General features: G+C 40.6%; 1 protein-coding gene across 2 annotated transcripts in view; it reads right to left on the bottom strand.

The window, feature by feature from the left end:
* Window positions 1-26317, bottom strand: part of igsf21a (immunoglobin superfamily, member 21a) — a 213662-nt gene that overhangs the window by 95469 nt on the left and 91876 nt on the right. For both annotated transcript variants that reach the window (XM_085777790.1, XM_085777789.1), the window contains exon 3: window positions 230-351. In XM_085777790.1, coding sequence (XP_085633916.1) covers window positions 230-351 — 122 coding nt within the window. The remainder of the gene's footprint in view (window positions 1-229; window positions 352-26317) is intronic.

Raw genomic sequence — 26317 nt, 5'->3', positions numbered from 1 at the left:
ACAGATGGCTGGAAATGAAGTTGTGTAGCCCTGAATGGGAGTTCATCTCAGTGCATTTCCCATCAAAGCATCAAGAAATAGTGTGATTATATAGTGAGTTCAGAGTTTTGTGATTCCCCATGCTGCAAAATGAATGGAGCGAAAGGCAGAACGTGTGATGCATGCAAGAACAGTTTAACAAGGAAGTAGTCTTATTTGAAATTAAAGTTAATTGATTTTTGAGGCTCACCGGACAGTTGATTGGTACACAAGGTCTTCACGTCTGCGGTAATCCTCCATGTGAGAGTAATTGGTATTAAACATAGCATCATAGGTGAAGATTTTCTGCTTGATGGTACCTCCATCTGTGACCTGTGAAGCAAAAAGAGAGAGCCTTAATAAGATGATTCCTTTAATGATGGATGGGACAGGGCCTATCTTTCTGCCCCTAGAGCTTCCCCTACGCATAAACTGTTGTCTCGCGGCCCTCGGTGGAGATAGTACTCCGGCTCGCAATTACCACATTGATTCATTTGCAGCCATGATAAGCTCATTCCTTATAATGTCTGAAAGCGAGGGATTGAAAACCTGCTGACATGATAACATCAGCGAGACAGTCTTTCAGACAGCTGCCGGTATGTGCTCGTGCACATGGTTAAGTCTTAATGAAGACTGACACAAGAAGGTGTTCTGTATGTGTCAAGCAGTCTGCCTTCTGCAGAGGTAATGGCTTGTGACGAGATACTGCAGAGGTAGGGGGATAGGATATTCAAAACACTGGTCTCATCTATTTTTTTTTCTTGGCATGGTTGAAGTTCTTTCCTTCCTAATATTCACAGGAGTGTTAAAGTCACTTAGCATTTGAGTGACTGTGATTTCTCGTCTCCTCAGAAGCCACAGACAGCCATAAAGGGAAAAAAAAGGGTGACAGGATTTTAATGGAGCCACTAATGCTGCTTTGAAGAAGGAAATTGCTGGTGGGCCAGGGATCCTTCTTCCGTTTGCCAGTGAAGATTCTATCTTTCTGATCCAATCCAGGCCCCTCGGTGAGGTAAACAACGTCAAAGCTTATATGATTAGTGTGCATAGATAACATATAATGTATACATTACCATCTATGTACTGTAGAGACAAAGCTCAATTGTGTTTACTTGAGGATGCAATATTGTTCCCTGTCAATGTGGGGTAACTCATATGGCCTCCTGCTTCTAGAGAAGGCACAGTGCCCCAGGTTTAGTTTGCTAAGTGCTACTGCACAGGGACTTGACAATGCTCAAACAATGAAATGTGTATGTGTCACCTTCAAGTAATAAGGGGGGAGAGTTTTTACAGATCTAAAATATTAAAGGTCAAGATGCTTGCTTTGCATGATGTTTTTTTCCAGCACTTCCTCACTTGAGCATATGATTGGAAACTTTTTTTTTTGACACCATTTGGCCAAGAAAAGTTTTGGCACCCTTGTCAAGGACCTAAGAGTATTGTGGCCATCTGCTCACTTTTAATATCAGTTCAGGGGTGTAGACATCGAGCGATGGTGTGGCTTCGTTCTGAGCTACGGGACAGGGAGAGGCAACAGGAAAAAGGTCAACCTCTAAAAGCAAAGCTGTGTTTGAAAATTGTGCTTTCCAACCACCCAGACTTGTGCCACTGTTGCAGTTACAGTAATGGACCTTTTAAAAACATCACCATAGGGAGTCAAAAGGCATTTCTGTCTGACATGGCTGTACAACACTGCATATGAAAATGCTTTTGCAGAGCTTAAAAAGAATACCACCTATAACTTTCTTTAATGATATGATTTCTGCATGGGGAGGAGGTTGGATTCATAAGGACATCACTGAGACACAAAGTGATCTACGCTGCCAATTAATAAAGAATTGGAGACAAATTATGAGGCAAAGCTGTCATAATAGTTCAATTCCAGTTACTCGCCTCTGTCTTTGTCAGTTTCAAACAGGAATAGTGCACAGGCAAACACTTGTGACACCAAATTAAATTAAAATTAATTAGTCTACTAAAGGATTTTCCTCATTTTAATTTTGAAACGTATTCACTTATGTCCCTGTCAGTCTCTGAATAATCACCTAATAGTAAAAGTAAACAAGCAGAGTCAGACAACAAGAAAATATATATTATTTTTTTAATTAATGCTCATCATTTCCCTGGTTGCTTGTTCTGAGCAGCCCAAAATGCTTCACTAGTACAGTCACCTCAAGTAATGTTTTAGGTTTTAGGCTTATGCATCATGAAGATGTATGCAGCTGTTAAAATTTTAACTTTAACATTTTTGCATTAGCATACCAGGCTTTTAAGAGCTGTATTAATCATTAAATACAAACAACAGAGAGAACCAGGTCCCACTAGGACAGTCAGGAAAACACACAGAAAAATCACCACAAAGGCTACACAGGACGACCAACATGGGATGTTGCATGTACCGTACATGGAAATGCACATGCAATTCATCATCAGCCCTTCAAGTGACCTACAGCACCCACCCAAGTGTTCAACCCTCAGGCAAAAGTGGCTGTGAATGACTCAGGGTGTGATTTTACATATGCCGCTGACACGTTTAATCACCTCTGAGTTGACAACTTAATATTTTAGCTTGTTAGCGGCTAACGGTAACCTCACCTTGTTAGTGTGTCTCAAAAACATGCTCAGGCATTAAATGCACAAACATTCTGTCTAGTTATTTCTTTTATATGCAAACACAACACTGCAGGTCTGTGCTAGTTCTTCTGTTGAAGCTAATGAGGTGGCACTAGCATGGTGGCCTTAGCGTAGTCCTGTCTCTTACAAGGCATCGACTTGCTGTATGTTTTTGTTTCTGAACTTGTTTAAATATAATTACCTCTTCATTAGCTTTTAAATCCTTGAGCACTTTGCCTATTTGAAAAAAATACACAACCGAATGACATGGTGCTATATAGTTTCCAGGAGAAAACATCATTGTATTCTTTGTGAGTGACTCAGGCACCTCAACTCAAACATCATTACCCACAAATCAGGAGTAAAATAGATCAGTGTCTAATTGCCAATAATGGTCTAGTGGAAGTGCAGAGGGAAACACCACAGCAATGAAAATGATCTGAACAAAGATCCAAGTGTGTGTGAATTTCTCTTCAAAGGGCATTTTATATTTGTATTTCTTCTAATTCCATTAGTCAAATCATTACTTCTGATTAGACTACTGATTAGATTGCCTGTGACTATTCACATCATCAGAGTTTCAAAAATCATTATTTTTTCATCTAGCCGAGTGATATTGAGAGGAAACTCACATTCATTTTATGGAATACGAGAGAGAAAAAGAAGACACAGGAGTTCTTATTTACACATGCACACGTACAGGCTTATAAATCCCTGCAAGAAAGTTCACCTCCCCTCTATCCAAACACATGACAGTTGACTTTAGAGTTACAAGGCTTCGTAAGCTGATGTGAGAATTCTCTGTTGGCCCTGAAGTACTAAGGTGAGCTGGAGACATTTTCGAGCCATCTCCTCTTTCACAGTCCATCTAATCCAACAAGCATTACAATTGCTTCCATCCTCTCTCTGAAAAACCTGGTGGATAATGCAGGTGTCAGATTCCTGGTTGTCTGGAAGCCATGAGGACCAGAGAGGAGATTTCTGCCTCAGACGGGTCATCTCTGTGACACCCTCTCTTTATCTATCCCTCCTTAATGATTTCACCTCTTAATTAAGGCTGACCCGTAAAACCCTTGTGTAATAAATCTGAAAGACTCTCACTATCCCCACATGGGGATCTGTTTGTGGTACAAATGACTGACTATGCAAGGAATAGAAGAGTGAGAAGAGGAGAGTGTGAAAAGAACTGTGCCAAAATGGCTGTTAAAAAGAGTAAGGGCAAGAGAGACGACTACTCTTTGATTGTAAAAAAGTACCATTGGGGAGGCAAAGCCTTGCTACAGCGGTTACAAGAGGCAGCAAACCTCTCCAACACTCGGCCATCTGGAGATATGAAAAGACAGACATGGCTGGTAGAGAGTCCAATACCCCTCCCCTGTCTGCATTGTGGCAGATAGTGTATATTGGCTGAGGGAATAGCCAGTAGGCAAAGGAAGCGTCCACGACAGGTTGCTGACAATAGGCCGAGTTTGAGGGTGCTCAAAACAGGGTGCTGTGCCTCTCGTGAGATACGATAATGCCGAGCTCTCTCCAGACGGAGGGTGCCCTGTATCCTTCTTGGCCAGTCTGATGAGCTGGCTCTCTAATGATGTTCAGGGTCAGATTAGGACTGGGTCTCAGGGGTTAACCAAAGCTCTCCTCCCGCTGCCTGTCTGGGCTGGGCCTATTTATAGGCTGCAGCTGCATCAGCAGCCACTGGAGGAAATTCAGCTAACACACTGCAGGCCAACTGTGATAGATTCAACCTAAATTATGCTTCATAATATCAGTCAGAAAATCCCCACAGAAATCCTTTTTGTGGTACATTTCAGGCTAGTTCAAGGTTCAAGGTTTCTTTACTAGTACCAGACGGTAAATTTGTTGTGCAGACGGGAACCCAGCAATCCCAGTAGAAAAAGATGTTAAGACAACATGACAGACAAATCCCACAGTAGAAGAACAATACAATCATCCCAAAAAAAAAATATAGTCATAGAAAAGCGCTTTAACATCTCCCTAGTTAAGACGAGAGATGAAATATCAAATGCATGTCATTTCTGAATACACTCTAATCTCCCTGTACCAAGATACGGAGGACCTCCTGGAGTTTAGTGCCAAGCAAAGAAATGTTTGAGAAATATGTTCCTCTCATGGTGTCTCATAAGTAGATGATGAAGGTTTTTAAAATAATGTTCATTTACATTTTACTTGCATTTCTTTGTGATCAAAATCTACAAGTCTGTCATGTCTATAAGATGGACAGCAGCGTGGCTCTCAAATAATGTCTTAATGAGATTAATTCCCATTCAGTCGCTCATTGAAAGACTTAGGCGAGCAGCAACAAAAGAGATGATCAGAGCATTGTCACAAACCGGCTTGGCACGTTCCTTCATATCCATGCTAATTTGCCTAATATTATTATTTAACAAAGTGTCTTTTTGAAAGAGTGCAGAATCACTGGGAGACATTGTCTCACTTGTAAATGTGGTAGAATTGATGTAGGCAAAATTGAGAGAAATCCAGATCTGTACATTCCCAAGTATGAGAGAAAGTGTCTTAAAACCAAGTCTCCTTCACTTCTAATGTCTAAGTTTGTGTGTGCGAAATAGTATTATAACTAGGATTTAATAGGATCATAATAATACTATTTATCATTTGTAATATCTTTTCCTCCATTTTTTCCACAGTGCAGAATTATAAGGTCTTGTCGGGGCAATATTGAAAAATCCAATGATGCATCTCAAGGGCCCTGTAAACAATGAAGTTTAATATCTTGATTAATATACATACTGTAGATGATCTAACAGAATATACAAAACCAAAATATTACGCCTATGAATAGAAAGATGACAGTTATTAGAAAGCGAAGCAAAGAGCCCTTCTATTAAAGGCACCACAGACCATCTCTGTGCTGTTGAGCTACAGTACTCTAACAAACAGGTAGACAACCACGTGCTAAGGTAAACAATAACACACCATGCCCAAGAGAGGCACAAAGTGGAATTCCCTGTCTTTGCTTTTATAGATCACAAAGTGTGATATAGTGACAATACAGACCAAAGAGTTGCAAAAGTGTTGTAGCTAAAGAAGTGCAATAAACAAACAAAATACGATGCGGCAGGATAAAAGAGGGCCGTGTATTAACTTTATTAGTCTGCAGCACTTAGAGCTGCCAAGTGTAACTAGGTGGAATGCTGAGGTGTTGATATGATACCTCTGTGTACTGGCTGAGGAGGCACATAAATGATGACCACATCTGTAGTAATGTTGATGTAGGCTGATCTTCATTCAGGAACCAGAGCCTGTGCTCAGCGCTGCCGGCCAGCTGCCTCTTAACCTGTGCATTTACAGGCTCTGCATGCTGTGCTCCTATACTGGCTGCTGAGTGACAGAAGACTGGGTTAAAGGGACTTCATGCTTCAAATGACAGAATCCTTCCCCTCCCTCGGCCTGTCACTATAGTCTCAGTGGGGAGCCTCAGCTAATACAGGCTGGTAGCTAACTGATGATGCAAACATCTGCGGTTACTTTGATGCTCCGACTGACTTGGATGCTGAATTTGCAGGAAAAGTTAATTCAGCGATACCTTTAGAAGAAAGTTGGTTCAACTTGTGACAGAATGAAAACACATTGGGACATTAATTAGAGTGACGCAACACAACAATGTGCTCTAATCTAATGAATACTGCAATCAGTATTTGTGGCTAACATATAAAGTTCATCTATGCTTACAGTATTTGCTTCTGAGATGTTAAATGAATCAGTCAGTATGACAATTTTAGCTTCAGTGGTAATGCTTACCAATCAGGAGGTTTTGTGTGTCTGTATGGGGGTCTTCCAACTGTCCTCAATCAGTACCATTGTCTATATGCACACACAAGCTAAGAAGGGCAGCAGCATCGTTACAGTATTTTTTATTTCTCTGGCCTGTTATTGGTGTCACATGCTCTCACTCTGCTGTCAGGCATTTTCATTCCAATATTACAGAGTACAAACAGGTTGTGATTGGCTGCTGCTGGAGCTGCCAGATTACATACAGGGATTAGAGCCGGGCCTCATGAAAACGGTGCCACCGACAGGAACAGACCAGCTGCATTCAGCTGCACCCTGGAGGTAGCAGGGTGAGGGTCAGGCACAGCCAGGGTATAAACTCAGGCAGTTAAGCGTTATGCAAGCGTGTTATCTAAAGCTATCTCTGACAAGGCCATCCAGAGATGGTTATTATGGCTGTCATTCTGAGGGAGACAGGCCGTCTGTGGGTTGACAGTGAGGAGGTGATGAGATCAAAGTGGGTCAGACTTGTTGGAAACTGCTGAACTATAGTACATTGGTTGTTAGTTACTATATATAGCATAGCATCGCCTGAGCTACAATTAAGTGCACTTAACTGAGTAGTACATAAAAATAAAAAAAGAATGTGAAAGGTTCCATCTTTCTGAATGGCAGTGAAAAATATTTTTTTCTAGGCTTGCATGCACTCTTTCATACTCCAAAAGGGGCTTAGAAAATCATGGCAGAGGATCACTCATCTACCTCAACAATTACCACTGAGCCACCCTTAAGTATACAGTACTTCTAACTAAATAGTTTAGTGAAGCTGATTAGCTCAAAATACAAAACTGCAGTTGATCTGGTTATCTCTCTGTAAAGTAGCATTTGAGTGGTCAGGGATTTAAGGCCACCTGTAAAGATTTCTCACTTGGCCCCACCAATAAATAAAATATTGTGTAGACTAGACGTGCATGCAACATTCTTCAGTGGAATTCAGTATTTGATGGCAGACAGATGTCGTCTGAAATACATGTTAGAAGCTATTTTAGTCATTTTATGTTTTTCACAATAATGAAAAAAATAAATTCCCATAGACCCCCAGCCTATCTATCTATCTATCTATCTATCTATCTATCTATCTATCTATCTATCTATCTATCTATCTATCTATCTATCTATCTATCTATCTATCTATCTATCTATCTATCTATCTATCTATCTATCTATCTATCTATCTATCTTTTCTTGATATTCATCAACAGACCCCTGTCAGTCCCACGGATGGAATATGATTGCTTATATGGCACATCTGAAGGACACAGTTCACGAACAGGAAATGCCCCCTTCAGAAGACTCTGACAACAACCACATTACTGTAATGTGAAGAGTGCAAGTTGCTTTGCTATTTCTCCTTATTAGAACAGGGTTTTGTCAAACACAAACCAGTGAAGTGAAAAAAAAAAAGAATCAGCAGAATGACTCTGCAGAAAAACAGATATTAAACCTGAAACTAAGTAAAGCGTCCAATCACTGAAGGGTTTAAATGGCAGGAATGCAACAGAGGATTGCGTAACTTCAGCAATTAGAGGCATATTATGTAATACAGTGACTTCAGCTACATATCAAAGAGTTCCATCAAGGACAGGCAGGTAATGAGATGCAGCGCAGAGGGAAGAACATCATTGTGGGCACTTGTTCTTAATCTGTTTGATCAATGTGCATTAAGTGAGTCCACGTTCACACCTGCCTTTGACTGTGTCTTTATTCAGACGGCTCGCCAGCTGTTAGAACCTGAGCAGTTGGACACAGAAGGAGAAATGGAGAGAAACTTGAAGTTGCAAAGATGACAAGACTAAAACAGGACGGAAAAGCTGTACCTCCAACCTGACTGGTTTTACAATTTACACTGAATTATATAGACAATATTTAATTTAAAGCAGAAGTAAGCGATCCGGTCGTTTTGGCTAATGCTGCGTTCCAGGTAGGCTTTTGAAACCGTAAATTACAGCTTCAAGTCACAACTTACGACTTTGTAGCGTTTCAGGCAACCCACTCGTGTTTTTCCGACCTGTTTTACCTGTGAAAGTGCACTATAACGGTCACTCGTAACTTCCGACCCGTGAACTCGTACCAGATCGAACTGGTACGACTTCACAGGTCGGAAAAACACGAGTTACGAGTTTCCTTGAACGCACCATAACAGTCCTCGTCCCTACGTCACCACATTCACGGCGTCCCTTGGCTGCACACACAGCCCTGCATGCCGTTCTCTCTCCTCATTGGATAAAAACTGTAGGATACGATAAATGTTTTCTCCTCGGCTCAGAACAGAGCAGAGTGACTGACAGACCCGTGTTTCAGACCAAACACTCTATGTAAGTGATTGCTGTCGGAAGATATAACTATTTAAGACTTATATTAACACAAATATATCACTTACTTCTGCTTTAACCTTCGTCTTGTGTTAGCTTTCTGCTACATGGTGTTCATGTCAGTTTTGACCCGTGTTTTAAATCAGCTGTAAAACACACTAAAAACTTTTTTTTTTTTTTTTTTCCATCCAATCTGTTTTTCTTCTCTTAGTTACATTTTTAGGCTTCCTTATCCATGCAAATATTGGTTTTAATATTTTTTGGTGTGGGCCCCTGGGCCTTTTTTGTCAGTACACCCCTTGGCTTTAATTGAACCTTCCTCTTGTCAGCTTTCTGCTATAGTGTTCGGGTCGGTTTTGACCCGAGTCTTAAATCAGTTGTAAAACACAATAAAAATAATTAGAGCATTTCAGAATGTTTTGAAAAAAAAAGAAAAGTTTTATTTTGTTTAAATAGAGGTTCCTGATAAAGTCAAAAAGCATTGATGCTATAAACAAATATATGTGGTACTTTTATGCATAGCCTGAAAATGGGTCACTGGGGACCCAAACACAAGGGAAAGGTTGAACAGTTTTTTTCTGTCATGTATGTGGTCTTCAGTTGTGGGGCAATGCTGACAGACTGACTGAGTTTTTTAAGTTGCGTTCACACCAGCCTTGTTTAGTCCAGTTGAACCGAATCCTGGAGCGTTTACCTCCTCTGTGCCGGTTCGTTTGGGTCGGTGTGAATGCTGGCCTCGAACTCTGATGCGGCTCATAGAAGTGATCCTAACCCTAACCCTCGTATGGCAAAAGGAAAAAAAAATGTTGGGGAATGCTCTCATTGCTGCCTGTTGTCTTCTGTGATATGGGTTGGTTCCAATCAGATAACGGACCTTTACAGTAGGTGTGAACCCGATCTAAGTTGCGCCCCTGGTCAGCCTGCTACAGTAAGCGTTGGATAAAAGGCTGTTCCTTTCTGAAGTTAACGCGGAACAGTTTCTATGACATTATTAGGAGAGAGTTTACAGGCAGTGTTGACACATAAGTGCCCATAACACTGAATGTACTGACTTTTCAGGACGTGGCTTAAATTTTTAGTGTGAAGTTCAATGTGACATCTGCCTCACTCTACAGGCACACCTTTCTATTCTGACTGCCATGAGAAAGCGTCTAGCTGGCCGTCTCGGTCTCATCATTTAAATATAGATGTAAAATGTAATTGTAAATATATCCAAATCACAGCCACCGACTTTGCCTTATGTGTTTGTTGATTCTGTTAGATTATGTCGCTTTTTAAAAAAAAACAGGATTCTCACAGCAGCAGACTGGCAATGGCCAGGAGGTAACTGTTGGCTCTATTGTTTTAATGGGGCACATTTCAGTCACCATTTCATGGTCTGTATATTTCCATTGAAAGTTGTTGTTTACAGTGGACCTATAACAGTTTTAAGCTCAGTCATTGGACATATCATGGCACAGCTCACACTCTCTACTCTACTGTATGTTCTGATCAGAACTCCAGGGTTATTTTGTCCTGCCAGCTGGTAGTTGCTTTTTTCTCCAAACCTCTCTGGGTGTGTCTATTTTCTTCCCAAATGCACAGGGAATCGTCTTGGCCTTAGATGGTCCTGACTGAGACATGATCACATTTCATCAGACATCTCAGTAAATGCCTACAGTGTACCAATGAGGCCTCAAGATTTCAGTCTGTGGCATCTAATTTAATTACATGTGCCTCTATGACTATAAAGACTATTCTGCTCTCCATGTACTATGCCCCATTTGTTAGACTTCTGGGCCTTTCCTCTCTCTGAGCTGCTGTTTTCACCGTCTGAATCACTGTTTTGCCCGGCTGACTTCCAGGCTACCGAGGCCTCGCTTCACCCCGAGACACTTTGTCCTCATCACTGTGTGTGGATGTTTGCTTGATATGCAAATCAGTGGGGGCCTATTGTGTCACAGTCTTTACAACTTACAGGCATAAAAGGGAAGTTGCGCAGCAGTGTGTAATTAAGTGGCTGCATGTGTGAGTTATGGATGGTAAATTTGGGGGTTTAGAGAAGTGGAATGAGTAACACTGTCCTCCGTCTTAACATCTTCTACTCATACAAACACATAATTGCTGAGTGGAAGTTGTCAGTGGGCATCAGTAACTCTAGCAGTAGCGTGCAGCTAATACATGGGGATCATGTGTGTGCACAGTACAGTATGTGTGTGTGGAACTCCCCCAGGCAATATCTGCACAGTGTTATCAGTGTTATCAACAGGCTGGTTGTAAGAATGATGCTCTGTTACTGTGAGTGATCTGTTAAAATTGCAAAACAACAAACATGCCAGCACAAGTGTGACTGGTTGCCATCTTGTTACAGTAAAGGAAAGTCTAGATAAATGGAGAGAAATGTTCTCTTTCCTTTCATACCCAACTAGTGATGAACTTTTCTCCACCAACCCTATGTCCAACAGCATTTGTTCCCATTTTATTCTATAGATCACAGATGGGTTTCGGCTCACAAGGACACACAAGTTGGAAAACAGATGGTCTTAAAAGACATTAGGCGCACAGTGGACATAACAAGTCTGCATATGTTTGCAGCTTCACAGTTCTCTTCCTGCCTGTTTTTTTTTCGTTCTTTTTTTAAAAATTCCTTATCCTCCTGTTTATTGGAGCCGCCATCTGCATCTGCTGCTTGATGGATATATGGGGTGTGTTATTCAACACATAAATCATAAAGCAGGTCGTGAGCAAACAACAGAATGCTGAATTTGGCAGAATGCTAAAATAGACAAAAGGTTTTTGTTTTCTTCATAAATTTTATGTGCAAGTTTATTATGATAAAGCATTTTCTGTCTTCATACTGTGAGGAAATTTATCACTAGGGCAGCCCTTTGACAGAAATTGGTTGAAAGCAGAAATACACATTGGGATTACTGCGCAGGACAAATTTAAAAGGTTCAAGCAACATCTCACCGAATGATTGATTTCATCTACCGACACACAGGGGGTTCCACACAGTTAATGTCAGCATCGCTGCCTGTGTGGAAAAGCATTTCAGAAACTTTGTCGAACGGTGGTTTATCTTTGTGTTAAAACAGGCTACAAGGGATTTATGTATATTTTTGAACTGATCCTTTGAATACTGTGTGCAAATCCACAGACTATGTGTTTAAGTTGGTTGGAAACATTTATCTGTACAGTACAGTAGCATAGGGCTCATTTCATGCTTAAATACAAATTTCTAATCCTTAATGTGGCATGGGCCCCCTTTTTTTCCCAATTTTAATAAGACATGCTCGAGCTCAACTTAGGAAGCAGACAGTGGCTCATATTATTTATTCCTAATGCTTGTTTCCAGGGTGATTTTGTCTCCTCATTTAACTACACTACTGAGGAACAAAAATTTCTAATTTAATTTCAGATGCTTTTATTTTCCTCATTTACAGTACTCGACAAAACTAATCTCATGTTCCACTGCTTTATCTCTTTTGTCTTGATGTGTGTGCAGTGCAGACAGGATTTGATGGCAGGATGATACCTTTATTGTACTCACACACTAAATTCACATCCAAACTTAAAAATAATACTTCAGGGCCATGATGACACAATGTTAATTAAGTACCAAAACACTGCTAATATTGAAGCATTATGAGTACAAAACCTCGTTGCAAACATCTGCTGTACCGCCTCCAGTGACTCATGTTGATTTATGATATTTCAAAAATCTTTAATTAAGTAAAACCACTCTCTCTGTGATACTCTCGTAACCTTTAATCTTTTCAGCTTATGTCCACTCCACTAGAGGGGAAAAGCGCCAAAACAGCCCCCCACCCCTCCAAGTGTCTTTACTTGAAGATAAGAGCCTTCCACTTCACAAATGGTGACCTGATGATTCTTAAATCAGGTGCTAATTAGCAACACTGGCAGTGAGTAGAAGAAGTCGGAGCACAGGAAAAAAAAAAAATATTTCTTAGTCAAATCCAAATAGGGAAGATTTGCTTCTTTTTCTGTTTCATCTCTTCCTCTTATCAAAATGCACTACTCACCACATATTACTGGCTACAGCTATGTTGAAGTGGAATCTTGTGTGTTTTATATGATACAGCTGTACTAAAGTAAGCACAGGAATGCAAACATACCTGCTATGAGACAATAATGAAAAGCTGATGGGAGGAAAATAAATGCAATCTTAACATTACCTCAACGTAAACAAAAGGTCAAATGGAAGAGCAGTGCAGGAAATGTAATGTAATGTGTCTGTTAGCAGGAGCATCATGCACTCACAGCAGAAGCCAATTAAGTGTCATAAATGAATCTATGCTATATGTCAACATGCAGCCTCTGACACACACACACACACACACACATAGTGACACACACACGCACACTTGAGCCTGAGATAAATCTCTCTCAAGCCATTTAAATTAAAAGTTACTGCTCATATCAAAATATTATTAGCAGTAATAACTATAATATAAAATGATTCCCCTGTGGGGATGTTGACACCGGCTCTGTTGACATAAAAGGGTCTCCAATGTGATAACAGTTTGCCTTCCGAAGCATCACATTCGTTCCACATTTCCCTGGTGTGGTGTCAAACACCAAAGAGGTAGTGGTCTGATTATAAGTTGCTTCAAGGGTGAGATATAGAACCCTCTGGGACAGACAGAAAAAAAAAAACTCATTTGGCTGGTTGCTACGTAGTATGGGCAGTTTGCTAGTGTGGTAGTCAGAGGTTCAGTGTCTTGTGCAGGAGATCTTTGTGACTCATGCATTGCTGCCTTAAAACCACATGGCACAGGCTTGAAGAGGTGAAATTATGTCTCATTTTCTGTCTCTTTGTGTCCATTTATATACCCTGCTGATACAGGTATTGCAGAAGTTCAGAATTTATATTATGGTTTTGGTTAATAATTTAATATCTGACATATTACACCATATCTAGGTGAGAAAAAGATCCTCTGAATCCAATATCGTTACAAAGCAACAGCCTTACACAACCAGTGATATTACAGTGATAAAAGCAGTACAAGTATGATGGCACAACCTGACTTATTTTTTTCTAAATTATTCATTTTATTTCAAACTTTGGCCTTGATTAGAATTAATACATAACTGCTTTGGTGTTTCTGGCTTCTCTCTTTTTTATACTCGACAACATGATGTGTGCCCCAAGTGATTATCCTTCACCTAAAAGTCGGTGGTATAAACATTGGTCACTAACCTCTGTCTGGTGGATTGATACGATCCAGTCCAAACAGCAGTGTCAGCTGCCTTCATCAGCCCTTGTTGACTGAACAATTGCATTTCCATGTTTTCCCATATCCCATGTTGTAAACTGCTTTCTTGTCTTTTGCTCACCCTGAGGGTTCTCCCATTTTTCCATGTTAAGGGTTTTCTTTGGAGTTTTTCTCAGTCGATGTGAGGATGTTATTATGCCATGTAAAGCCCTTTAAAACAAACTGTAAAAAAAAAAAGAAAAGAAAAAAAGGGCAATACAAATAAACTTGCCTTGCCTTTTCAAAATTTTAGGTTAGATGTGGATGCCATGGCATAAACTAAATTTTATGGCCAGATCCACAGTAAGTGAATGCAGACTGAGTGCAGAGGCATGTGACTGAAAAATAAATAGCACTTTTTGTTTAAAGGGTGCAGTGCATGATGGCACCCACACATTTTTCAGTTAACTGCCCAGCTACTCATGCTATATAATATGTTCCTCGTATCCCCTGGCCTTTTATCCCACTACATCAAAAAGTACAACTTTAACATGCAGCTGGACATAAGCCTCACTTTTAAATTTGCTTGCTGCAGTTGTTCATCAGAAGAGAAGGGCCAGTTAGCTTGTGTCTAGCCTGTGTTTCATTGCGACATGAATCAAACACTCAACAAAGGCTGACGGGACTGAAATGGGTCTGCCTTACTGCTGACTTCCAATTGGACCAGGAGGCCAAACACACCTCTTGTCTTGATCATCAGGCTCGTGATGTGGAATACTCATTGGACGATAAGAGCTTGGGAAATTATGCCCATGGGTGCCAGAAGTGTATGTCATTGCCTTGCATCATTCTCTCGGTGCTGAGATGGACATGGAATCCGGACCCAGCGTGCCCCTCAGTGTGAGGCATCTGGACGGAACGTCTAATCAGACCAGACTTGGGAGACTAGCTGCCCATTTGATCTCTGTCCTTTACCTCCCGGGCACATTCTCCTCACAATGAGCCATCAGCTGGCCTAATGACGAGCACCAAATACATCTCAGCTCAGCAGCGCTCTACAAAGCACTTTGTAAGGTAGAGTATCCCTCACAGGCTCACTCCCTTCATGCTATTGTACTCGCTGCCCACTGAAATCTGCAGTCCAAAGAGGTGCATTCATTAGTGCAGTTCATCTGAAAGGAAACAGGTCTTTAGAGTCGCAAAAGACAATGGTTTCCAATTAGAGTAAAGAAGCTTTGGAAAAACAATGTGAGCATGTCAAGGTATACATGTTTACTTGAAAAAAGAACCACTGCTTTGCCATGTGAGGGGGGCGATGAGTGCTAGTGTCAATGAGACCTTGTTACCATCTGGGGACCACAGTAGTATAAAGCATCTTTAAAGGAGGTTTTGGTCATCCGCTGAGGGCTGGGGGATTTCAAGGCTGTGTGATGAAGCAGCACAGGCTAATGAAGCAGCACACAATAATAACACGTCAAAGAGGAAGCCGTGGTGCAGCAGAAAAGAATTTGTCTCTTCTTTCTCTCGCTCTCTTCCTTCCACAAATCTACTCTCATTACTTTGTTTCCTTGTGTTGTGCACATCGCTTCAAGTGTGCTGCAAGCAAGAGCTGTCAAATGTATGTGTGGAAAGAAGCCATAGTTTCCTTAGTGAGAGGCCTTGGGAAAATATTCTAATGTACGGTGAAATTAGAGAGTGCTGCTGCAAAAATCTATACGACAAGAGGGGGAAAACAAAAGTAATATTTTTATTCTTTCTTTTCACGCAAGGGTTAGTAACTGAGGTCCTACAAGTGCAACTGACATGTTAACTGCTAACTGTGCGATAGGGTAGTGCTACGAGTCACTTATGCAGTTTGTTTATTACAAAGCTTGTCTGGAGCATCTAAGCTATTTGTTTAGAATAATCTAGTCTAAGCCACTTGAAATACTTCTGGCAAGAAGTACTCAGAATTCCCTTCGGTTGTTCAGTAGAGGGGGAAAAAAAGACAAGTTACCAAAGATATTTGCTTCCTATGCCTACAACATTGTTGTGCAGATATGTGAACACAAGAGAGAAATATTTCTATATAAGAAATATATGAAAGTGGATATTGAATTAAAATGGCTATCTAGCCTTGTTTGCCACTTTTTCATGTTGTCGAATTGGTGGAAAAATAAGGCATTTTGTTGATAGGCTAGAAAGGTGACAAATTAAAGGGACAAGAGAAATGTAGTGTTAGGCAAACAGAGCAATATCTCAACTGGAGTCTGACCTGGATCCTTCGAGCAGCAGGTCATCATGACATACAGTACTGCTTCATTGCATTGATAGGTCACATCTAGTGGCATGAGGAAAGGGAAAAGTGCAGTAACCTAGTATAAAGATTGACAAAGCCTGTGCTTAGACGAGGTTTGGTGGATAGATGGGTTAATAAAAACTTGAATATGACACGGAAGAGTGGTGGATGATTCCTAAGTGAAAAGCCTAGAAACAAGTAATCTTTTCCTAAACCCAAAAAAGAGGTAACACTCCTATAGGTCGAATCAGAGGGTTGAAAGCACGACTAATATGGATATTCAGCGAGCAGAGAATGGTCGTTTTGCACTGATATCCAAGTAGGAAACATGGTTTTTAGGGGCCTTGTGTTAATTAGAAAACAGTAACAATGACATGGATTATTTACAGTGTTGCAACATTAAAATGATTTAGTTATGTTAGGTCTGTACGTTTCTGAACATATTTTGAAAGTGAGACGGTTTTTAAGGATCTTCTTGATACTCTCAAAATTAAATTAATGTGAACATTTGGAATAATGAAAAAAAGTTTTATGAAAAGAAAAAGTCACCAGGGCAGCTTCATAGATTTTCTGAGTCTCTGAACTCACATTTCCATTCTCATACATCAAACCATTTAGTGAGGCCTCATGTCCTGTGAATGGGCATAGTCATCATTTCTCAGCCTGAATACACTGAGTTAAAAAAAATACAGGAAGGGAAGATGTTCAATGTCATGCATTTCCCTGGCATTAAAGATTTCTGACCTCTGCCGACGAAGACCGAAATCTTTAGGCGTGTTGCTAGGATGTCTATGAAAGCCCAATATACTGTGGCTTTCTGTATCTTTTACCAGCCATGCAAGTATTTAGGTTTGATGAGAAAATCCGAAACAAAGAAAGAGCCGCAGGATATCAGTGTGTATGAAAGGGCCCACACAGTCACCTACTTTCACTGAATGGAGAAGCTCGTTCCATACAGCACAGTGTTCGGCGAATGTGTGTTATCAACTGCAGGGGTGAAACTGGCACGTCGACACATTTATAATGTACACAAATGTTTCAAGTCGAGCGAGTATACTCGCAAGGGGTTGAGTCTGCATTTCAGCCACACTGATGGATCCAATCATATGTTTTTATCTTTTAAAAACTGTCCCGGTGGAGATGTTTGCCAGCATCAGAGCGCTCTATCAATGCATCACAGCTGCTTTACAATTCAGTTTATCTCTCTGTCACTGTTCTCAACTCAGTTTATCAGGGAGTTCGTTTGAGCTGTACATTCAGTGCGTGTTTCTGATACCGGGAGAAAATGGCTTGCCTAAGAGATATCTTAACAGCTTTCAAAAGATGCATAAAGAAACGCTGTGACAGATTTATCAATGCCATAAATTGTAACTGGTTTTTATGTATCCCTGCCTTTTATGTGCCCATTTGAACGGTGTAATTGAACCAGTAAACAAGGAGACATTTTAAATACCTGATCTGCACTGGCACGGCCCTCCACTGCATGTGAATCAAGTTGTCACCTGGTAATTTTAAATCAAAATGATGCATTTATTTGGTTGGAATGAGTGAAGGTGTGATATACGCCACGCTTTATGTGCTTACACACATTATTTTCTCCTCACATACTGTACTGTGGATGAAAGACTGCCAATCTGTGAAAATAAAACTACAAAAAAAAGTTGTTCACTTTTTCCACTCGCTACATGACATGTTTGGCCATGACTGCAGTAAAAGTATTTGGTCTAGTCTTTGTATTTCCTGTGTATGTTGCCTTGTACTGAAAGTAATTTGAAGGGAGGTTCAGAGAGTCAACCATCTATGGAAGTCTATCTGTGAGTGATTTACCGCTCGAGTGTACATGTCAAGTCGGCTACGTCAGGGTTGCGTCAAACAAGATTAGAACATGTAGCTTTTAATTGAGAACACTCCCGCAAAGGCGTTCTCACAGATGCCACGGAAGCTGCTTTCATAAAGCTAGCGTACTCTTCATGGTGTCTCCAGTGATTATCTCAGTGAGGTAAAAAAAGAAAAAAAAATGCATCTAAAGTAAAACAAGCAGTTGATCAGACATGCCATGCTTATCAGTGGATCTTGTTTCATATCCGAATACTTAGAAATTGGGCTCTGCAGAAAATGACTAGATTACAGAACAGGATACAGTTTTTTTTTCTTTTTTACAAGCGCAAACATTCACAGATTGCTCACATGGGGACTGGTCAGTGAGACTGTTTTCCTGCCAAGCGTTTTTATTTTTTTATTATTTTTTTTGGCTGTGATTTCTCTACTCTTTGCAGTTTTGGCGGTGCTCACTCTGCTGTGACTTGGTCAACAAGGGTGAGCTTCAGTAAGCTTTTTTGTTAACAAATTAGGGCTATGCTAAAACATAATGCAAATAATCTAAATATGTTTAGCCCCCAATGTTTTTTTTTTTGGAGGTTTTGTTTTTTTTATGGGGAAAAAATGGAGGATTTAATTGTGCATGATGTAGCCTGGCTCGGAACGCTTCAGTCATTAGCTTGGTGAGAAAAACGGTTTACCTACACCACAAAAAATCCCAGTTGAGATGCAGGCCTCCAAAAGCAGTCCAATATCACAGCTTTCTCAATAATTATGAGGAAGACCCTAGATGAAAGGGAGCTCTTGGACTCTTAGCATATTTCAAAGGCAGTTCCTCTGAAATTTAAAGGAAAATAAGCCTTTGCTTGGCTGCTATTAAGGATAAACTGTGACAATGGCCCAATGCTCAAAACAAAGATAAAGAAGAATGTAGGAGCTTTTGTTGCTGCACCTCCAGCTAATTATCTGTGTCACAATTAATGAAAGCACTTGTTGTGATAACCAATCTTATTTCTTCAATGTGCGTCTTTCTGTAGCACTTGTCACCTTGTGTGCTTAATATTTAAGTGTTGTGCAGAGAGCAATGTGGTAGAGGGGGGGAAACGAAAGACAGGGAAAGGGCGCAGGGGCTTCTTCTTCCGTGTGCATCACCCACACTCTGACAAGTTCATTAACATTATAAAATGCATCACTTGGCAATGTCCTAAAGCTTCTTACTCCTTTAGAAGAAACCAAAGCTCAGAGGATGTAGTGGCATTTTACGGAACTGTAGTTTACAGATGATTGGTTGCAGCGAATTAGCAAACTTGAAAAAAACAAATTTCTACCATTTTTTAATGCCAAGGAGACTCAAGGGCTATGTTGAACATGTGTGGTGCTGCCTGAAACGCAATCTCAACTCTGCTCCGACAGCTGGGTTCAATATTCCATAGTTGGTAATTTAGGCTTAACTGAATTTTAACCATGGGTACCCGTAACCTGTAAAAACAAGCCTAAAAATTAAAATTGAAGTATGTATGCATGAAAAGAGAATCGAGCCCGTCACCTGCATCTCAAGCAGCACAAGTCAGAGAGGTTTTGGATCTTTTTTTGCAGCTGAGCTGGTTGTATAAAAAAAGAAAACAAAGAAGCTAAGAGGAGAAAAGAAAAGACAAACTCCCCACAGTTTTGTGAATGTAAAATTAAGGCTTTGAAACAAGCTTTTATCTTAACTAGGACACCTTAAAGTAGTTTCACTCTATGGGGTATGAACCTTACTTAATACGAACAGCAGGATTTGTCGTCGATATTCATTGCACGGTTTCATGCCTTAAACTAGCAGAATCTTTTCTTTCAGGTAGATGCACTCTTGGAACAACACATTTTAGTTTGCTGGTTAAGGTTCTACATCTGCAGTCATGTAAAATGCACATGGAAAACTACATTTTTCCCAGTCTGCCTGGTGGTTTGCCATGCTTTGATCTCTTTTTTTCTTTCCTGATACAGGTTGGTGTTGGTGTATTGTTACTCAGGATCAGGTTTTCCTTTGTTTCTTTCAACACCTAATTAGACTGTCTTACCATGTCAGTTAAGCCAACTGTAAATTTCTCCTGAAGGTATAAAATGGCCTGAGGGGATTATCCATCTATCTACCTGTCATTCCTTTATCCACCCTTCTACACATTAACTCTTACATATTTTAAACATCTTAAAAGCTCCCAAACAAAGTGAGATTTCCATGTCTTTTCTAATTATACAGGTTCTATATAATGCAGGACTCCTGTAACTTTGTGATGTCACAACCAAGCAGTCATCACCCTCAGCCACTCACGAAGCCCCAGCCACCCTAACCAGTCATATAACATTGCAGAGTTTGTTTCCTTGAGGCATTTACTTGGAATCTGCTATTTTTTCACTAAATCATTTGCCAACTTAAGCCGTTTTCCCACTAAAATTAGCGGGTCTACACAGGTTTTTTGAACGCAGGTCGACCCGCTAACAATCGGCATTTGGCCCCTTTCCCATTGACCAAAATGAGCCGAGTCTGCCCCCCCCCACTGGGGGATCAGACAGAGCATAAACCAGTCGCCCCGCTCTCATCCGCGCTGCACAAAACACTGTGTCATGCCCGCCGCGGAGGTCTGTCTGCCGAGGCAGATGAGGCTTCTGGCTGACCTGCTGGCTGACCTGCGGAGCACCAGGACCGCGGAGGACAGCGAGTCTTCCTCGGCCATGTGACTGACGTCCGCCGGCATAACACGTCAGTTAAACAGACTGTCGCTTCGTTTTTTTTTCAATAGTTTTGGTCAGTGTTGTTTGACCTTTTGATCCCAGTCTCAAATGAGAGCAGAGCTTTGTTTTGATACGTGATACGAGACGCGATCGGCGCGATGACGTGGCGTCACGTAACGCTCAGCGTCATCACGTAAATTAGCGGGTTGACCCAGATCTGGCGTTCCCACTGCAAGCCGATCGGAGCCGAGCCGATTGAAGGCAATTTTAACCCAGGCCGCTTTCCGAGTCGTTTGACCCGCGTCGACGCGGTGCAACTTTCCCACTGCCACCAAAAGCTTTGTTGTTTCGGTACTAAAAACACATACATCAACGCTTAAAATAGCATACTGTAAAAGTGCACATTATGGTACCCTTGAGTTTATCCAGTCCAAAGACGCCATTGTTACAGTCCATAGCAACATAAAGACGCCATTGTTACAGTCCATAGCAACATAAAGACGCCATTGTTACAGTCCATAGCAACATAAACCTTAAGAGCGAGAATATGTGAGTAGCAGCTTTGTCAATACATCACTTTGTTTAATGGGACCAATGACTTAACACTTTGCCTGTGTGTCTGATCGATCGGATCCACTACACATGTGCTGCATCAGCAGGGGAGACAGAGACTATGAAAACCTAAATTACACAGACATCTCTGTTGGCTTTTGATTGTAAATGGTTGGATCACATCAGGATAAAGAGGGAATTAAACAAAGTGTTTAATGGGTAAATCAGGGGGTATTGGACCACAAAGTGAGTGTAAACCTAAGGGGGGGGGGTTGAAAGTCACTGGAGTGTTCCTCAGCCGTTAAAACACAAAATCGCTGCAGACATGAATACCGGTAATACTGAGCATTCACTATGCTGAACTTGATTTTCAAGTTACGACTTAACACACGACTGGGCTTTTTTTTACCGTTTGCACTAGACAGTGTAAAACCCTGTTAAATGAAAGAACATTTTAGAGATGGGCATCAGATCCCAGAAGATCCATTACTGAGTGGTGTGTTCCTTTTGGTTCTTTAATGCAGATAGAGTCAACTGAGAAATATGTGTTGAACTGGACATCAATCATTGCACAAGTCAACTCTTGTAGATTATATATAATATAAGAACTACTTAGTCATGAGAGACTGACCGGTCAATTCAACAAAACTGCCACACCTTCAACTATATGAAACCTTGTTTGGGGGAAAAAACTGTGTTCTGCATAATATAGATGAAAGTAGGTTGATTGTGCTGGTGTTCATGTAAGAGAGAGGTTAGCTGATCGGAAAGAAGAGACAGAGCATGGTGCAACAGCATTGCAGCGAGACGTCACACATGAGATTTTGTGATTAAAGATCTAAATCTTAGGGGATGCAGGGCGGGTGCATGCTTTCATTCATCACAACGCAAGATGAGAAATCCACCTTATTCACTGACAATATAAAGATTATTGCTTCATCATTATGTCATTCAAGCTTTACTCTCCACATAGGTAACTTCATTCAGATCACTCTTTATGTCTCTAACAACTCCCGGGGAAAATACCTTCAGCTCTTTAGCTGCTGAAAGCTCCATAATGCTTGCCGCTAACATAAGTCTGTCTGCTGTTTGTTGCCAAGCAGGTAGCATACAGTGGGGTTACTGACAACAGTTTCCTGCCAAAGCTGAGGAGGAGACTGTGAGGGGAGGGGAAACGCACCAAAAATAGTAAAGTTGCGACCCAGACAGTCAAACAATAAACTCCATCCGGGAGCTGCAGATATGGATGACATATCTTTTTGGGTTTGTTGCTGTGAGCAAGCCCTTTCACATCACATCACATTGTCACTGCATACATTGTTATAAAATATCTTTAATCTGCTTTGAGTTACAGTATATTGAGCCGGCCCACTCCCGGGACTTTGTCACAAAAAACTGTATAAGTCACAGATGAATGTAATGTTCACATCAATCAATTTCATCTGCATGTTTCTACATTTGCATTAAGATTGGCTGTAAACAACACAGTCATCTTCTCCTTGTGTCGTCTCTGTTGCATTGGAAAGGTGTGTGGATATTATGCTAATGTCATGTTTGTCAATCATGATGTAGGCTTTGATCATGTAAAGGGAAGGTAGAGCTTAAGGGTGATGGTACTAAATATAACGTCTATGGACTGTAGTTTTTTCTGCAATTTTTGCTAGTTATGCAAAACCTTTCTACTAATACTGAATTTCCACTTCTATGGAAAGGATACAGAACACACTTTGCACATCTGCCACATGACTATGCTATTTTACTTTGTTTACCTAGATGGCAACAGTCACGATAATGAACTTTAGTCAAGTGCTCAGAAGAAGAAATGGAATGAGAAACAGCATTTCTGATTACATTTGGGTTTGAGGATAAACTTGGCAACAACATAATATGCATGTGGCAACATTATAATGGTTCATTAAGATACGCCATGTGAGAGACTGCCTCAAGGGAACAAAGAGATCGCAGTTAAAGTGTAGACAGAAAATTAAAATGAACAATATCACAAACTGGCACATAGCTAGCTGTTATGAGAGGAAAGTATTTCACATTCCAGCAGTTTAACAAACAGCAGCTCAGATTTCTGACTGCTCTTATTTCAAATAATAAATATCACTATCCAATATATCTGAGGGATGAAAAATGAAGCCGGATTTAATCAAAACATTAGAAGTAGTGGAAGTTGTGTATATTTGAGAATATATAGATGAAGAGATGGGTAAAAGCACTACCTGCGCTTTACAGTCGTTTTCTAATTATTCTGAAAAATGGCAGGCTAATGTGTGAAGAATAGGTACATATTTCTTCTGAAGCCAATTCAATCAAAAGAGGCAAGGACATACAAATGAAAACAACTACAACTATGTATTTGCCTTTTCACACAAGGCCAGCCATCCTTAAAAACTGCCATTCCATTACTCCACCGAGATGACATGATTAACACCAAAAACTCAACAGCTCCACAGAGACTGAAACAGCCAGTGTCAACTGGGTCTCATGACATTTAAAAGAAGAACTTGATGGCGAAGATGCAATCTTGACTTTGAATACCCTCACAGGCTCTCTGCCGATAACTAGCATGAGGAGTGGCTGTCATGGCTGGTAGTATGACTCACACCAGGCGCGAGAATGATGTCCTGGATGAATACCCTTTAGCCCCACTGGGAGTGTGCTGTCCCGCTCTTTCTGATGTCTTTGAGTGTCTTGGACCTAGAGGTCAGCATCTCATTTTACACCGACAAAAATCTATTTCAAAACCTATCTCTCTCCACTTGCATTAAACCCACAGGGGAATAGAGTCTTTCCCCTAATTGTTTTTTCTTGGCTGCAGAGCTGGCCTGGTTATGAGTGAACCTAGTCCATATTAGGGCTGTGATTGGTGAAAGGGTTATTTAAGCTCATCATTCACGCTTGCACACTTTGGCATTATTCAAAGGGCCTTTTACTGCCTCTGAGTCAGCTACAGCCAGAGCCAGAGGAATATTGTTTTCAGGTTGTTCATCCATCTGTATGTTCTCCCTTACTAGACAGAAATTCTTCAGGTTTTGCATAAATGTCTTGGACTACTGGAGGGTGAGCCGATTGGATGTCAGCTGTTAAAGGTTAAAGGTGACTTTGGGCTTGGGAACACAATAACACCTTAAGGGAATTTGGCAAAGCTTTCATCTGAACCGGAGGACCCAGCCTACATGGTAGGTGGCTAATAATAACGGCACACAAAGAATCTTGGGATGCGGGAAGCCACAAAGGATAGGTGCGATGCGTCCTCCTGGAACAGGCAAAGGAAGGCAGGATTTGCTGGCCGCATTTGGAGGAGCCTTTGAATTGGGACAGGCCTTGTCATGATGCCGGGATGTAATAGGCCTTCAAATGGCATCTCCAAAGGATGCAGCTGCTGAATTGGGACACAGCTAAGGACAACCCCATTAGAATTTGGTGGGTAAATGTCAAAGTTCAAAGGTCAGGTTCATAGTGACCTCATGATGAAAGCATGGTTTTGACCTTGTGACCACAACATCTTGCTTCCTCAAGAGAAAGCCCTTCAAATTCGACAGAAACCTTAATATTTTGATGATCAAAGACCAAGGTTCTTGGTCATTAGTTTTCCATTGTAGGAGTTTTGTGCCTGTGTATCTTTATCTGACAATGAAATTTACACACGCACTGCAAATTCTGTGCAAATGTTGCTGATACTTTGCACAATGGATTTTTGTCAGGTAAGTGCAGACTTTTAAGAAGCAACATTTTATTAAACTTAATGGTTCTATTGCTTATACTCGACAATCTAAACAGAAAAGGTTTAATTTTTTGTAAACCCTGGTATAGGAACTTTTTTTTTCTTTTTTTCCAGAGGGATTTTTTTCAGATGAATACGATAAGAGATTACTTAAAAGGTACCATATTTTATACATGTCCTGTTTTATATAAGTCCTGAGGGCTGGTTATAAGGCTCAATTACTGAATACAGGCTGTGTATGTTTCTCTGTGGACCCAAGGTACTTTCATAACATTAATATACAACCTATGTCTGCTTTGTAATCAGACCAATCTCACTTTAAAAATGTGGGCCCTTCAAACCTAATGACCCAAAAGAAAGAGCACATCGGGCTTCAAAGCCCCTCAAAACAAACACTTACACTGAGGTCAATCTACATATCTAAGAATTTACTTCATATATTCATGTTAACTTCTAATTTAAAGTATGCCCTTCATGATTAATCTTATAGCCTGATGACCCATCCACTCGATGAAAATCTTAAAGGGAAGAAGATACTGAAGGAAAAACTAATGGATGGATGAGAAACAGTTTTAACGCAAAGGTAAGATTTCAAAGGAAGAAGTGAAGGTCAATGTTGCAACAGTAGTGTTTAACTCACCTGTATGCACACATTTAAGATGGAAATCAAGGCTGTCTGTTACAAGTCACCTTCAACTCAGCGATGAAAAAACAGAAGCAGATACTGGTTGCTTTTTCGTAAGCAGAGAATACTGCATGAATCTCAATTCAACTAATAATTAATGTTTTTTTCTACTATCTGTGACTGCTGGCAGTGATGCATTCAATTGCAACTTGTATTAGCAAACATCTAGAGTTTGTTAATGTGCGAAATATGAAATCTCACAGTACAGAGAATTAACACAAAATAATTTTACCAACAGAAGGGTGGTTGTGATTTTTCCCCCTTAATCAACATGTTATAGCCCATTAACCCTGTTCATACACAAGTAATCTGCAACCTCAAATGTGTTTTGTTAGAAATGTAAAGTCGTCTGGATTGTGTGTAGCATGTGGACTTACTTATTTGTGGGTAATAGAACCTGGCAAGTTGCAGACTGTTGAAGTTAAATGTAAAATGATCCCTCACGTAAGATTTTGTTTGTCCCCTTCCAAAACAGGGAAACTCAAACAAAATTGAACACTTTTTCAGCGTACAGCATATGGTTCAGGTTCAGGTAAGATCATGGTCAGTATTTAATAGAGAAACATTCTGCTGTGATTGTTGAAGTACAAG

Source organism: Trachurus japonicus, chromosome 5, assembly GCF_045865225.1.
Source record: "Trachurus japonicus isolate A0001 chromosome 5, Traja_1.0".
Classification (NCBI taxonomy): domain Eukaryota; kingdom Metazoa; phylum Chordata; class Actinopteri; order Carangiformes; family Carangidae; genus Trachurus; species Trachurus japonicus.
The sequence above is the reverse complement of the archived record's forward strand: the minus strand, read 5'-3'. Positions and strand labels throughout refer to the sequence as shown.